Source organism: Chiloscyllium plagiosum, chromosome 1 (assembly GCF_004010195.1).
Source record: "Chiloscyllium plagiosum isolate BGI_BamShark_2017 chromosome 1, ASM401019v2, whole genome shotgun sequence".
Lineage (NCBI taxonomy): Eukaryota > Metazoa > Chordata > Chondrichthyes > Orectolobiformes > Hemiscylliidae > Chiloscyllium > Chiloscyllium plagiosum.
In genome coordinates this window covers 137972919-137986886 of record NC_057710.1, presented here as the reverse complement: position 1 = coordinate 137986886, position 13968 = coordinate 137972919, and the positions used below count along the sequence as shown (strand labels likewise).

Genomic DNA, 13968 nt, shown 5'->3' with positions numbered 1-13968 from the left:
AATGCCCCATGAAATGGAATCCCTCTTTCCCACACAATCCCTTGCCCACTTGTTTACTTCCCTAATTTTCTTATCCCTATGCCAATTGGCACGTGGCTCGGGCAGTAATCCGGAGATTATGACCCTTGAGGACCTGTACTTCAATTTCCTTCCTAGTGCTTGATAGTTGTTTGCCTATGTTGTTAGTCCCAACGTTGACCACAACAACTGGATCCTCCCCCTCCCGCTCCAATATCCTTTCAAGCCGGTCGGAGATGTCCCACACCCTGGCACCGGGCAGGCAACACACCATGCGAGACTCCCAATCCAGCTTGCAAAGGATACTATCTGTCCCCCTAATTATAGAATCCCCTATAAAAACTGCTTGTCTTTTTGCTCCCCCCTCTTGAAAGGCCTTCTGCACTATGGTGCTGTGGTCAGCTGTCTCATCCTGTCCAGAGCCCTTTCTGTCATGTCTGAACAGGTTGATTAAATAAACACAGGTCAAGTCCATGCAACATGTCTAACCTCTCCCCAAAACTCAGCCCATTCCTAAAATGTAACCCTTTTTAGGCCAGTATCTTTCTGGTGAATATGTGTTGTACTTTTCGAAGGCCAGTATTCTTTTTCCTAAGTCTCCAGCATTAAATACACTACCCTAGATAGGATCTAACCAGGACATTGTGTTTTAGTCACCTTAAGATAAAAGCCAACATTCCATCCTCATTTGCATGTCTTTGTGCATTTCTTTGTCGTAATTGTTTTAGTAATTTGTATAATTAGACCTCAAAATCTCTGCTCATCTACTGTTCTTAGTTGCCCAACATCTAGAAAGTTGCTTTTGAGATAGTATTCATATGTCACCCTCCCTCCAATTTGAGGTATCCCCAAGTATTGTACAATCAATGACATGCATGTAAAGTTAGTTAACTGGTCTGCAGGCAAGCCCCGAAGCCAACCTGCACAGAGCAAGTGAAATAACTGACCAGATAATTTCAGGACAACAGAGAGAACTTCTCTGCTCTTCATTGAATAGTACGCATTAGACAGAGCAAGATGCGGGGCCTCGGTTTATGTGTGGTTCAAAAGATGTGGTTCAGCTTTCTAAATACTGTGTTGAAATTTGTGTTTATTACTCGTGTTTCTGTTGACTCAATGCACTTACTCACTCAAGTTGCTGCCATTGATAAGAGGTATATCTCTTTCTTCTTTATGTGCTCAGCACGACCACAAACGTTCAGCTTTCTTAAAAATATGTTGGCTTTATTTTTGCATATGTACATGGGGTTCTTTCTAGTTGCTTATAAATTAGAGGGTGCATATCCCAATGACTAACGTGTGTGGAGTTTTGTTATGGATTTGGATCCAAACAAATTGTAAAACTGGAAGATAATACATTGAACATTTTGTATAGATCATTTGCCTTTAGCTTGTAATTCTGAATTTTATATCTTATATATGATCATCTGTTTGCTTAAGGGAAATTCAACTGGAAAAGAACAATCAAAATTGTTCTCAAACAGTCTCCTGAGCAGGAAATTTCTGTTAAAAAATTACGGAAAAAGGTATGTGTGTGTATGATAGCTGTAAGATTAACTTATGGATACTAAATTGGAAAAAACAGAAACAAAATATGAAATTATTAGTAACAGAAATAATCCGCGTAATAAATTTATCATCTTTTTCCATGTTGAATATTGAAAAAGCTTATTAGATTTTTTTTAATGACAATAAAATTCCTCATTTTTTTTGGTCGTACAGAAAAATTGGGTATTGCTGAGAAAAGTTTTGTTAAAACTTTTCATCTTGCACTCGTCAGGACAATTTGCACAAATGCTAATGTTAAAATTTAAACAAAGCCCAGCAGTTAACTGCCTATCAGTGTTAAAAAGTGCATTCTCCATGGCAACGCCTCTACCAGTCCATTTGACAACTAATCAGCATTCTCCTCTCATGGACTATAAATGTTGGTTTTCCACTTGACAATTCGCAAGGATATCAATTCTTGATGAATGAAAAATGTGTCAAATGTGTCTTTTATTTTCCAGAAAAAGAATTAATTACTCTTTGTCTCAGTTGACATGTTTCCAAACTCTTGCAGGTTCTATCCCAGTACTACGCTGAATGTGGTGATAGTAACTACAAATCTGAAGTGGAACTCCTGGCAATTTTTTACAAGAAGATAAGCTCTAACCCCAAATTTAAAGTGCTGAAAGACAAAGTAAAGCTTGTGAAATAAAAGAAAATGTACTTTGGATAGCAAAAGACTGGACCATAGACAGAAAATGAATTTATTTTGTATCTTTCTGTAGTTGGCATTCAGAATATTTTGCTTTTATGTACAATGCTGAAATTTCAGTATTGATTTGGGGACAACTTGTGCTTCATGATGATTTAGAGATGTTCTGCTATTTAATAAATGAACTATTTTTATATATGCCAGAAGAAGTTGACTCCCTCACAATCTTGCATTTAAAGTGAAATGGTTACACTTAACTTATATTTAGAAGCTGTGATATGATCACAAGACAGATTCAACATCAAGAGAACTGTGGAACCAATCTACAGAGGAACTTCGATTATCCGAAGGACACGAAGGGGGTGTTTTTGTTCAGTTTATTGAATTCCGGATAATCAAATGCCATATAACATAGTTTAGCCAAGCACGGGACCTTGCAATCTTGCCAGATAATCTGATATTCGGATAATTGAGGTTCCTCTGTATAATAAATTTTCCAGGACATTCACAGAATTCATTCATTCCCCTATCATGGAATCCATACGTTACATCAACTGTTTTAATTGTTTGTGTTTTGTTTCAACTGATCTATGTGAAAGTCCGTTATAATGCATGTTTCTTTCCATGGAGGACATTGACTCTTGTCTCACGTGCATTGAAAAGATCAAGAGCATACTTTAGTACGTTAGGGTGTTAGATTTTGCAACCTACTGAAATAATTTAACTTTTGTTTCAACACAACATGGATTGAATTAATGTTATTGTCATGAACTATCTAATCATGGAGAGAATGGAACTCTTCTATATTCTTTTGGTGGTCATGTCGCCAGTCACTTACAGTAGTACAAACTCAACTGTACTTTCTACCAAAAATACTAAACGTAGAACAGTCATGTTGCACAAGCTAACTCCGATATGAACATGGATTTTTTGAATTAGAAACTACCTGCAGTCAATTTGTCATTTCAGGCTGAGGGTGTGAGCTGTAATATATTGTCATCCCTATATTTGTTTTCCCATTGTACACAGATATACAACTGTATACAGATCCAGCATCTCAGCTTTGGTTTCAACAAAGTTTTCCCCACTGACCTTTTACGTTTGTGGGAAAGGAAAATAGTGGCTAAAACTGGTTTTGTTCAGTCTCTATCTTTTGATGTAACTATTGGATTTTTCTGTGACTGGATTCTGATATGTAACAGCCAAAAAAAACTTTAAAAATTTTTGAGCTTTCTGATAGTGTTTTTTTTGTTTCATGATTATTTGAGTATTTATAGAGATCTGATTTGTTGCAGGTTTTGGAATATTAAATTTGAGTGAATTATTGACAAATGGTTTTGTTTTAAGGTACAATGTTATGAACAGCCATCTTGCCTTGAAGTAAAATACTGTGTATTGCCAATATTAAAAATGGGAATGGACAAAAATTAAAAACATAGGCAAAGAAATTACATGTAAAGGTCATTCCGTTACAGTTTTTATTGAGTAACAGACTCAACCTTCAAAGCACCACAAATAGCTATAGAACGCTATTTAATAATAATTGACTTTGGCTTATTTGAGTCAATGTGAATCACTGGCCTTAATGTTGCCCTTAATATTATAAGCATCCTGATTATTATAAGACAGTGAATTGTTTGACTAATCCTGAGCAAAACCTGAGAAATCTGATCGTAGTTATTAAAAACTAAGATAAATTACAGTTTTGTGATTACAGGTGAAGGTTTACTGGTTCGAAACTTCCAAACTGATCCTGCTTTCAATACTTATCTCATAATCCTAATCAGCAATACCTATGTCTAAATGCTAAGTGAAGACAGGGCTAACCTTTGGATACTGCTCTATATTGTTGAAGAGGCTATATTTTTGTTTAGGCTTACACATAAAGAATGACCAAGTGCAAGAACCAGCATGAATAAGCACCTTCAAAGTATGAAGGGAACAAAACGAAATTGAAAGGGAGAAGCTATTTTCTGCAATTTCTCAATGTGAACATGCTTGCAAAACAGAGGAATCCATTGTATTATGCTGAATCTTTCAACCAAAGTTATGAAAGTCAAGAAGAAAGGAAAGGTAAAAGGGGGAATGGTGTTCCAGAAATGTTGCACAACATGTAAGTATGGTAACTGGAGGCATCTAAACATTTCTGTTAACTTCTAAGTTTGAAATCTTTCATTAGGACGTTGTTTGGACTCCAAGAACCTGAGATTGAGCTAAACTTATAAATATTTTGATGTTTTATGAGAATAAATCATTTAAGTAGTAGGACCATTGTTGTCATCACTACACTTTGTTTTAAATTTGCCCAAAACTACATACAGTAATGCAATATTTCAACGACATTCCATTTTTATCTAGTTTATAAGAAACCACGTTGATATAGTTAATTAAATAGAATTACAGAGCTTCCTGACAATTTTGCACCATTTGAATGATGGATTCACTGTCAGAGAAAGGTTACAAGAGATTTTGGCATGAGTGGACTATGATTTTAGGCTATGTCAAAATCAGTCCACCAATACATTTGCTGAAGCCATTGAAAATTTCCACCTTTGCTGCACCCAACAACTCCCATTTTGGTCAATGGCAATAGAAAATGTCTTGGATTTTTGCATGTTTTCTCAATTATTCACTAACACTGAGAAATAGTGTAGGTGAAATTACGATTTAAATTAAAGTATGATATCTGTGAATTGAAAGTAATGGAGAAATGTAAAATAAAATCCACCTTGGCTAATTTTTTGGTGAAAATGTATTTGCATGCTTTTTATCACTATGTGATAAATTTATTGTATGTGGTATAGTGTCCCTACATGTGCCGTTGATCAAAGTGAGAATATGAAGCAATTTCATTTAAGCTCGTTTTGGGGCCAGATGAAATTGACGTACTCACAGTGAATACCAGAAATGTGATGACTAAAATTTGTTTGAAGTTAAGGTTAAAATCAGATCAGCCATGATCTTATTGAATTGTGAAGCAGGCTCGAAGAGCCAAGTGGCCTACTCTTGTTTTTTGTTCATATGTAACCAGAGTCCTATAACATGGATTATTGTGGAGTAGTGTGCTGAGGAAAATACCCTGTAAACCAGTTGATGATGCCCATATCTCATAAAGAGCATCTGTTGAGCAAAGTGCAAGAAAGGGAAAACTGAATACAGGCCATTGGGCAGAGTCTTCCACCTTAGTTTTTAGTTTTAGAGAAGTTTGTTTTAGCTTTTTAAAAGATTGATAATGACACCTGCAGTTTTGAATTACTTGGCTGTTGAAAGCAGCTAATTTATCAGCTGTATAAGAATTACTTTTAAAGTAATCTCATTTATTTTAATGTCAGACTTTCGTCAGCACTATAGTTAATAATGTTTGTTAGCACTGGAATATATAATATACTAAATTACTTGTATAATGTTTGTTGCTTGCTTTATTAAATATCTGTCCATTAATGATTTTCTATCAAGTGGCTGGATAACTCTGATTAAATGTGTACATGGTTATTGAACTGTAATTAAATTTATATTTTAGTTTGCTGAAGCTTTCATTCATCTGGACAATTTGCAAGAATAAAGCATGTATACCACCTGAAGGGAGAGTCCTAAATGGTTGTAAATACTCATATTCTGTATTAACAAATTAATAAGACCATAGGACATGGGGAAGTAAGGCCATTCGGCCCATCGAGTCCATTCTGCCATTCAATCATGACATTTCAATGCCACTTACCCGCACTCTCCCGTAACCTTTAATTCCTTGTGAGATTAAGAATTTTTCAACCTCTGCCTTGAAGATATTTAATGTCCCGACCTCCACTGCACTCCGTGGCAATGAATTCCACAGGCCCACCACTCTCTGGCTGAAGAAATGTCTCCTCATTTCTGGTCTAAATTGACCCCCTTTAATTCTAAGGCTGTGCTTGTACTTGTTATTGCATGACTTCGTCTTGGCTTTATCCTAGATGATTTGGAAAGAAAGAGGTAATTCACTTGGCAGCTTGAAAGTTTGCAAATTAAATGAATTTTGATTTGAACTGTTTAGGCTGGAAAGTAAAACTTGAGATCATTTCTAAATAACAAGTTAAAAGAAGGAGCAAATCATCTAGCTCCTTAACATCTATTAGTCTGGAGACTTTGTTACGCTATCCACTAGGAAATTTCTGCTGAGTACAATTTCTTCTGATTATGGTCACCTATCAGGCCCTTATTTGCTGATTTCTTAAACACAAGGGTTGAATTTTATGCTTATTTGACCAAGTATAAGTTGCACTGAATTTTTTTAATGGTTTTGGTTGCTGCCAGGCTTAGCATGTCCTTTCATCCTGTCTTACCAAACTCACCTCTTTAATTACTTACCACATCCCTACAGTGCTTCTCTCATCCAAATTCTGCACCCCCTTACCATGTGTCCTCCCAGAACACTGTCACTCAGTGGAAATCCCAGATTTCACTGGCATTTCTTGCACCGGTGCCATCTTTAAAAGCCAGCTGGACAAGAACTGTCAATCCTCAGTTGCCCAGCATGGTTCCTGATGTTCCCCGCAGACGTGACAGACAGCTGCCACCCAGCTTAAATGTTATAATTGCACTAGCCTCCAACACTTCCTTGTGGCAGTTCACTCCATACACGCACCACCCTCTGTGTGAAAACGTTGCCCCTTTTAAATCTTTCCCCTCTCACCTTAAACTTAATGACCGCTAGTTCTTTTTTTTCCAAAATACATGGAATATTGTTTAAAAATCATCTCAAAAATCTGGAATTTTGAATGTAGTCAATGATAGCCAGGACAATTACCTGTGGAATGATAAACTCATGTCAATGGTACTACCATTTGAAGATGACAGAGATCAAAGTTGTGTTTTGCCACCAGCAAACAGAGAGAAACTGTTAGGTGGTTCTGATAATGATCAGACTGATTTCAAAGGATTTCACTGAATTATCTTTAATTCATAATAGGGTTAAAAACAATGACTGCAGATGCTGAAACCAGATTCTGGATCAATGGTGCTGGAAGAGCACAGTAGTTCAGGCAGCATCCGAGGAGCTGAAGCTCCTCGGATGCTGCCTGAACTGCTGTGCTCTTCCAGCACCATTGATCCAGAATTTAATTCATGATAGTCTATTGTGTTGGATGAAATGTGTATAATTTATAATGTTGCAAAATAAATTAGAGAATTGATATGGATCATTTTGCCACAAGGAAGTGTTGCTTTTTTTTACTTTATTCAATTGCAGCAGTCTTTTTTGGCTTAAATCAAATATATTTGTTAATCCCTCAAACTCATGATGCATGTAGAAGTGTCAAGACCCCAGACCGTTGGTCTAAAATGTGACCTCAAGCATTTGCCTTTCACTCGAGTATATGCAGTAGATTTGATTTAATTCTATTGTGATAGGCTGATTTCCTTGTGACCAAAACTGTGAGCAATATTCATGCTGCATTCGAATGATTATTTTATTGATTTCTAGCATGATTTCATGCTAAAGGACAGAAATCCCCATGCCACCTTTATCTTTGTATGACTTTGGCTCCAAATGTTCCTGTTCCCTTCCCCACAACTCCACACAATCTTTTTATCAAAAATACTTTGTTTAAATAGGATGTTGCTGAGGATAGGTAAACTGTGTGGTATTGTTGGTTAGACAGCAATTGGATGAGAGAATGACGTTGTTTGTGCAAGCCAAGTTGGCTATATGCTGTGAGCAGACCTGGCTTTCTGGCTGCTGTGTCATGTTGCCACTGGGGGTCAACTCCAGATTGCCAATGCTTGTCCAGGTACACAGCGACCTTTTACAGATGGCACTGCAGCAAGGGATGCTGGTCTTTGGATATCTGCTGAGTGGCAAGTTGGTCTGGGAATGGAGTCTGCTAAGATGGGGAAGGAATCAGACATGAGAAACAACAAAGGGGCCGTTACCTAGTTACTGAAGTGAGTGCAGTAAGATACAGCGAATAAACCAGCTCCGCCTCATGGCAAAAAAAAACCCTCCAAAAGATTTGCAACTTGCACTCAGTCAAAAATAATACAAGCCTCAGCCCCAAAACATTATTAGCTCTGTTGGAGGAATCAAGAACAAGAGGGCACCATTTTAAAATAGAATGATACGTCCCACTGTTTTTATATTCCTAAAGTACTGAACTAGAATTTGAATGAGATTTTTTTAAACTGTATTTTGAAGATCCAGTAAATCTTATAATGATAGTAAGATAGATTCAGCCAGAATTGTTTTTACAAACAGTATTGAAAGCGTAATTAATTTTGTTGGACTATACTATGGATGTAACATTATTAGAGTTCAGACTCTATATTTTCTTTTTCAATCAAGCATTGTATAATTACCGTGTTCCCAATTTGCAGGTGACTTATCACATCAAGAATATATAGTACCACAGGAAAAGCAACCCTTTAAAATGCAAGAACAGTTTAAAATATCTGTCCATAGAGTAAGAATTTGATTATAATATGGAATTAAATACCTTTTCAAACGGATGTCTATATAAACTTAATGAATATGGGATAGTTATTTGTCCAGATATAGATCTTTATGATGAAATATTGATATGTATGTAAATAAAGTGGTTAGTATTCTCATCACTATATGTTAAAAACTGTTAGGAAGTTGTTGCCCTCAGCAATTTAGTTTTCATTCCATCTCTTATTAATTTTGTTGCTCTTACACCTTGGCTTCAATTATTGTCCTTACCTGTTCACCGTTCGATTAGCTATATCTCCTTCTACCATCCCTGATCAGACTGCACAGAACATCACAGCTCTGGGAAAAGTATGTATGCTGTAGAATCCTGAATTGCATTTGAGGATAAGGCTTTGGTCTGATGAAGCAGGTGCTTGGAACACTTCTTTATGGGCCTTCAGCAACGTGGTGCTATCATCTATATCCCAATCTATATCCCAATCTATATCCCAATTACCACATCATTCTTGTTGGATGGCCAAACTTAAAATGTTCTTGTTATCTCATTTATGAAAAATGTACGTATGAATTTCTGAAAAGAGGTTTTCACCGTAAAGAGCTAGAAACTGAAGAAAGATATTCCTCAAATAAACATGACAAGTTATGGAAAAGCTCAATTGTTCTGGCAGCATGTGTGGAGAGGGAAATTGAGTTAACTTGAAATCAATTTCAAGTCCAAAATTACTTCGTTGAAACTGAAGAGATGCAGAAATGTACTGAGTTTTATGCTGTTTGGCGAGGTGCAGGTTCAAGTTGGAAAAAGGACATGGTTAGGCTAGAATATAGGGGTTTCAATAGCAAAGATATCACAATGAAAAGCAAAAGGAGTGATAATTATAGTAATAAATAAAGCTATTTCTCGATCTAGATAATTTAACACTGAAAATTAAAAACAGTCCACGTGATAAAGCTGCACAATCCAAATTCAGCTCAACAAGACTGAAAGGAATAAGAACTTGGTGATGAACTGTAATCATGGTGAATTAGGTTTTTATTTTTAGTAAAACGTCCCATTTTAGGCAAGAAAAATTTCAGTTCCTGAGCATAAATGGCTGATGGAAATAATTGTTTCGAAAGCCTTTGTTGAATCCAGGGCCAGATTATGCACAGCAAAAAAATACTTTTGTACTATGTATGTGAACATTATTTATAACAAAATGTGGCAAAATTTGAGAACAAGAAATCTATCACACAGACAAGAAGAGCGGGTTAAGTATAAGACTTTTGAAATATTTTAGATATTGGTAACCAAAAATAAGAAGTAGATATCTGTATAGGGCTCTGATTAATTTGAGTGATTTTTATGTTTGCTGTTTACATTTGTTTCAAAAGTGAGTGCTGATAACATTATCAGTCGATTGGGTTTGGACAAGCTTCTGGAACCAAAGAACTGCACTACTGATGTAACTCCCACATGGATTTAATTAACCTGCAGTGCTTTGATGATTTTAGAATTTCAATGTTTTAAATTAGTTTAAGCCACTAAAATTTTTGTGCTTGTGAGTCTTTCCGCACCCCCCCCCCCCCAACCCCATGCATGTAAGAAAGACACATTTAGCATTTATTATTGTGATGAGAATATTTCAATTAGAGTGACTGTACACCAGTGAGCCTGACGTCAATGGTGGGCAAGTTGTTGGAGGGAATCCTGAGGGACAGGATGTACATGTACTTGGAAAGGCAAGGACTGATTAGGGACAGTCAACATGGCTTTGTGCGTGGAAAATCATGTCTCACAAACTTGATTGAGTTTTTTGAAGAAGTAATAAAGAGGGCAGAGCAGTAGATGTGATCTATATGGACTTCAGTAAGGCGTTCGACAAGGATCCCCATGGAAGACTGATTAGCAAGGTTAGAACTCATGGAATACAGGAAGAACTAGCCAGTTGGATACAGAACTGGATCAAAGGTAGAAGACAGGGTGGTGGTGGAGGGTTGTTTTTCACACTGGAGGCCTGTGACCAGTGGAATGCCATAAGGATCGGTGCTGGGTCCTCTACTTCTTGTCATTTACATAAATGATTTGGATGCGAGCATAAGAGGTACAGTTAGTAAGTTTGCAGATGACACCAAAATTGGAGGTGTAGTGGACAGCGAAGAGGGTTACCTCCAATTACAATAGGATCTTCACCCGATGGGCTGAGAAGTGGCAGATGGAGTTTAATTCCGATAAATACGAGGTGCTGCATTTTGGGAAAGCAAATCTTAGCAGGACTTATACACTTAATGGTAACGTCCTCGGGAGTGTTGCTGAACAAAGAGACCTTGGAGTGCAGGTTCTTACCTCCTTGAAAGTGGAGTCGCAGGTAGATAGGATAGTGAAGAAGGCATTTGGTATGCTTTCCTTTATTGATCAGAGTATTGAGTACAGGAGTTGGGAGGTCATGTTGTGGCTGTACAGGACATTGGTTAGGCCTCTGTTGGAATATTGCATGCAATGCTGGTCTTCCTATCAGAAAGATGTTGTGAAACTTGAAAGCGTTCAGAAAAGATTTACAAGGATGTTGCCAGGGTTTGGACGACTTGAGCTATAGGGAGAGGCTGAACAGGCTGGGGCTGTTTTTCCTGGAGGCTGAGGGGTGACCTTATAGAGGTTTACAAAATTATGAGGGGCATGGATAGGGCAAATAGACAAAGTCTTTTCCCTGGGGTGGGGGGAGTCCAGAACTAGAGAGCATAGGTTTAGGGTGAGAGGGTGGTACGTGTATGGAATGAGCTGCCAGAGGAAGTGGTGGAGTCTGGTACAATTGCAACATTTAAAAGGCATTTGGATGGATATGGGCTGAGTGCTGGCAAGTGGGACTAGATTGGGTTGGGTTTTCTGGTCGACATGGACGGTTGGACTGAAGGGTCTGTTTCCCTGCTGTACATCTCTATGATTCTATGACTTACATTTATGTAGTCTCATTTAATAGATCTATAAAACATATCACAAAGCAGCTTACAGGGATGTAGAAAACAATGGATGCAAAGCAGGAGTGAAAACATGAAGATGGTAAAAGAAAACGTGATTGAAGAGATAAAGCAATTAAATAAAATATTGCGAAAAGACCAATTCAAATTATATATAATTTGAAATGGGAATTCTTGGAGCTGGTGCTCATTTTATATTGTGTTTTCTTCTGTAATTACTTTTCAGACCTCTGTCACGTTTGGTTTGTCGAAAGTACTGATTTCACATTTGTTTACTCGTGATGTCTCCATCTAATTTCCATAATTTTTGCTCCACATATCTTCATTTCAGCTGCTCAGTCACATAATTAAAGTTTCCATTTGGACTTTGGTATTAGTCATGGTTAATGATTTCTCACAAAGGGTTGATGTGAACTGACGATATCAAGGGCACAGCTTTGGAAATTAGCAAAGACAATAATCCAGGTTCACATTGCAGCAATATCAATTTTGATGTGGATTATCCATCTCACATTTCACTGAAAATGGCTCATCTGAAAACAAATCTAGGCACAAGACGATAAGAAATTACACACACTGATGAGATGTGCAGTTTCATGGGCAGGAAATAGGGTATTATTTTCTAAACAGTGGCTCTTTGAGTTTGTCACGTTGCTTAACTGAGCCCATGATGAAAGATTGCTGAAAAAAATAAAGATCATATTAATTAGCAAATCCGGCAATGATCTTATAGAAACACACTAATAGAACAATTTGGTAATTGTTGTTTAATAATTCAAAGTGAATATAATGTTACATGAAGAATAACTATTTAATTTAATGACATTACCAAAAAAAAGAGTAATTTCAGTATTTTCTTTTTCGGTAATTTCATCAGAATTTTTTTTTTTAAATCCTCCTGATTCCCACACTGTTGATCATTTGTTACCCAAGATCTGAATTGCAGTAGTGGTCTGGGGCGTAAAGGAGAATTGAAGAGGATGCAGGTAGGCAGAGAGAAGCATAAAATCACGTGATGTCAATAATGGTCATAACTGTTGCCAACCTGCCATTATTGGCAATTTTCTATCAGCAATGGGGAAGATTGAGAATGGCCCTTTTAACCTTGGCCAACTGAGATCCTTACAGGGCTAGTTAAAAGCCTCTTCCCACCACTGCTGGTGTTCATGCAGTAGTGGGTGAGCAATGTGCCACACTGGGAGCCTGCCATTGGTGGCAATTTCTGGTGGCCACTCTGCAGGCTTAGGGAGTGACATTTTAATTAAATTTCATGTGGCCCACACTCACCAGGGAATCCTTCTGTTCTGGAGGCTTGACCACGTGCTTGGTCGTTGCCAGTTGTCGGACCAGCAATGGCCATTGGTGCGATGGGTGCACTGGAAACAAAGAGCTAATGGCTTTCGAATTGGCTAGCAAATGATCTTACAGAAGGGGTTTCATCTCTCAAAGGGACACAAACCCATGCAAAGAAGCTTGACTTTAGTTTTATTGGCAGAGCGAGGGATGTTGAACTCAAACCAAGTTGCTCAGTCACTCCTGCTCCCACCATGGTGAATCAAACACTAAATAACCACTTCATGGCTCCCAGTGACATAGGAGCTAACTAATGGTGTGAGAGTAGGCTTGCCATGAACAGAAGTTCAGTCATAGCTGTGAACTTGAAGGCCCCTGTGTCCTCAACCATTCCTTATTTGTTATATCTGACTCAAAACATGCAACAAATAAAATCTAAAAGCATTGAAATAGTGTCAGCTTCACCAAAAGACAGTTATTACGTGCTGCCATGATCCCTTGGGCAGTGTTTTTCTTCTGCAACATCCCGACCCCTTCCCCACCCCCCCAAACATTATCCTGCGCAGTGCCCCCCAAAAATGGAGCGAACAACTAGATTGCATGAATTTGGCTTTCAAATAAGCTCGATAGCCTGTTAACTGATTAGCAATCCATCCACCACCTTGAACATTCATTATTTCCAGCTGTGTGTTCCATCCATATGTAATTCACCAAGTCTCTGCCACCAAAAACAAACTGCAAATTCAAGAGCAAACCACATGCCTGACTTGGAAATATATGTCGACTAGGCTGTGGATATTACACCTGAGGTGTATTGGATCTGAGCTAGGTCAGGTTGCACGTAGTAGATTAGATTGCGATGCATTATCTCTGAGGTGGACTGGCCTGTGCCCAGATGTTATACACCCCTGGAGCATGAGGGACTAAATCTCCTGGATCAGAGATGGGCCATTACAGCCGCCTTAAATTACCACATCAAGACAATTTCATGCTCTCAGATATTACTCTTCGGATAGCCATGATGTGGAGTGCCAGTATTGCACTGGGGTGCACAAAGTTAAAACTCACACAACACCAGGTT

The 13968-nt window shown here is 37.8% G+C and overlaps 1 protein-coding gene across 1 annotated transcript in view; it reads left to right on the top strand.

Annotated features, from left to right (window-relative positions):
- The window catches only part of lyar (Ly1 antibody reactive homolog (mouse)), a 32970-nt gene extending 27171 nt beyond the window's left edge, over nucleotides 1-5799 (top strand). The window contains exons 8-9 of the mRNA XM_043698225.1: nucleotides 1459-1544; nucleotides 2081-5799. Of these exons, the coding sequence (XP_043554160.1) occupies nucleotides 1459-1544; nucleotides 2081-2218 (224 nt within the window). The 3' untranslated portion in view covers nucleotides 2219-5799. The remainder of the gene's footprint in view (nucleotides 1-1458; nucleotides 1545-2080) is intronic.
- The last annotated feature ends 8169 nt before the right edge of the window (nucleotides 5800-13968 follow it).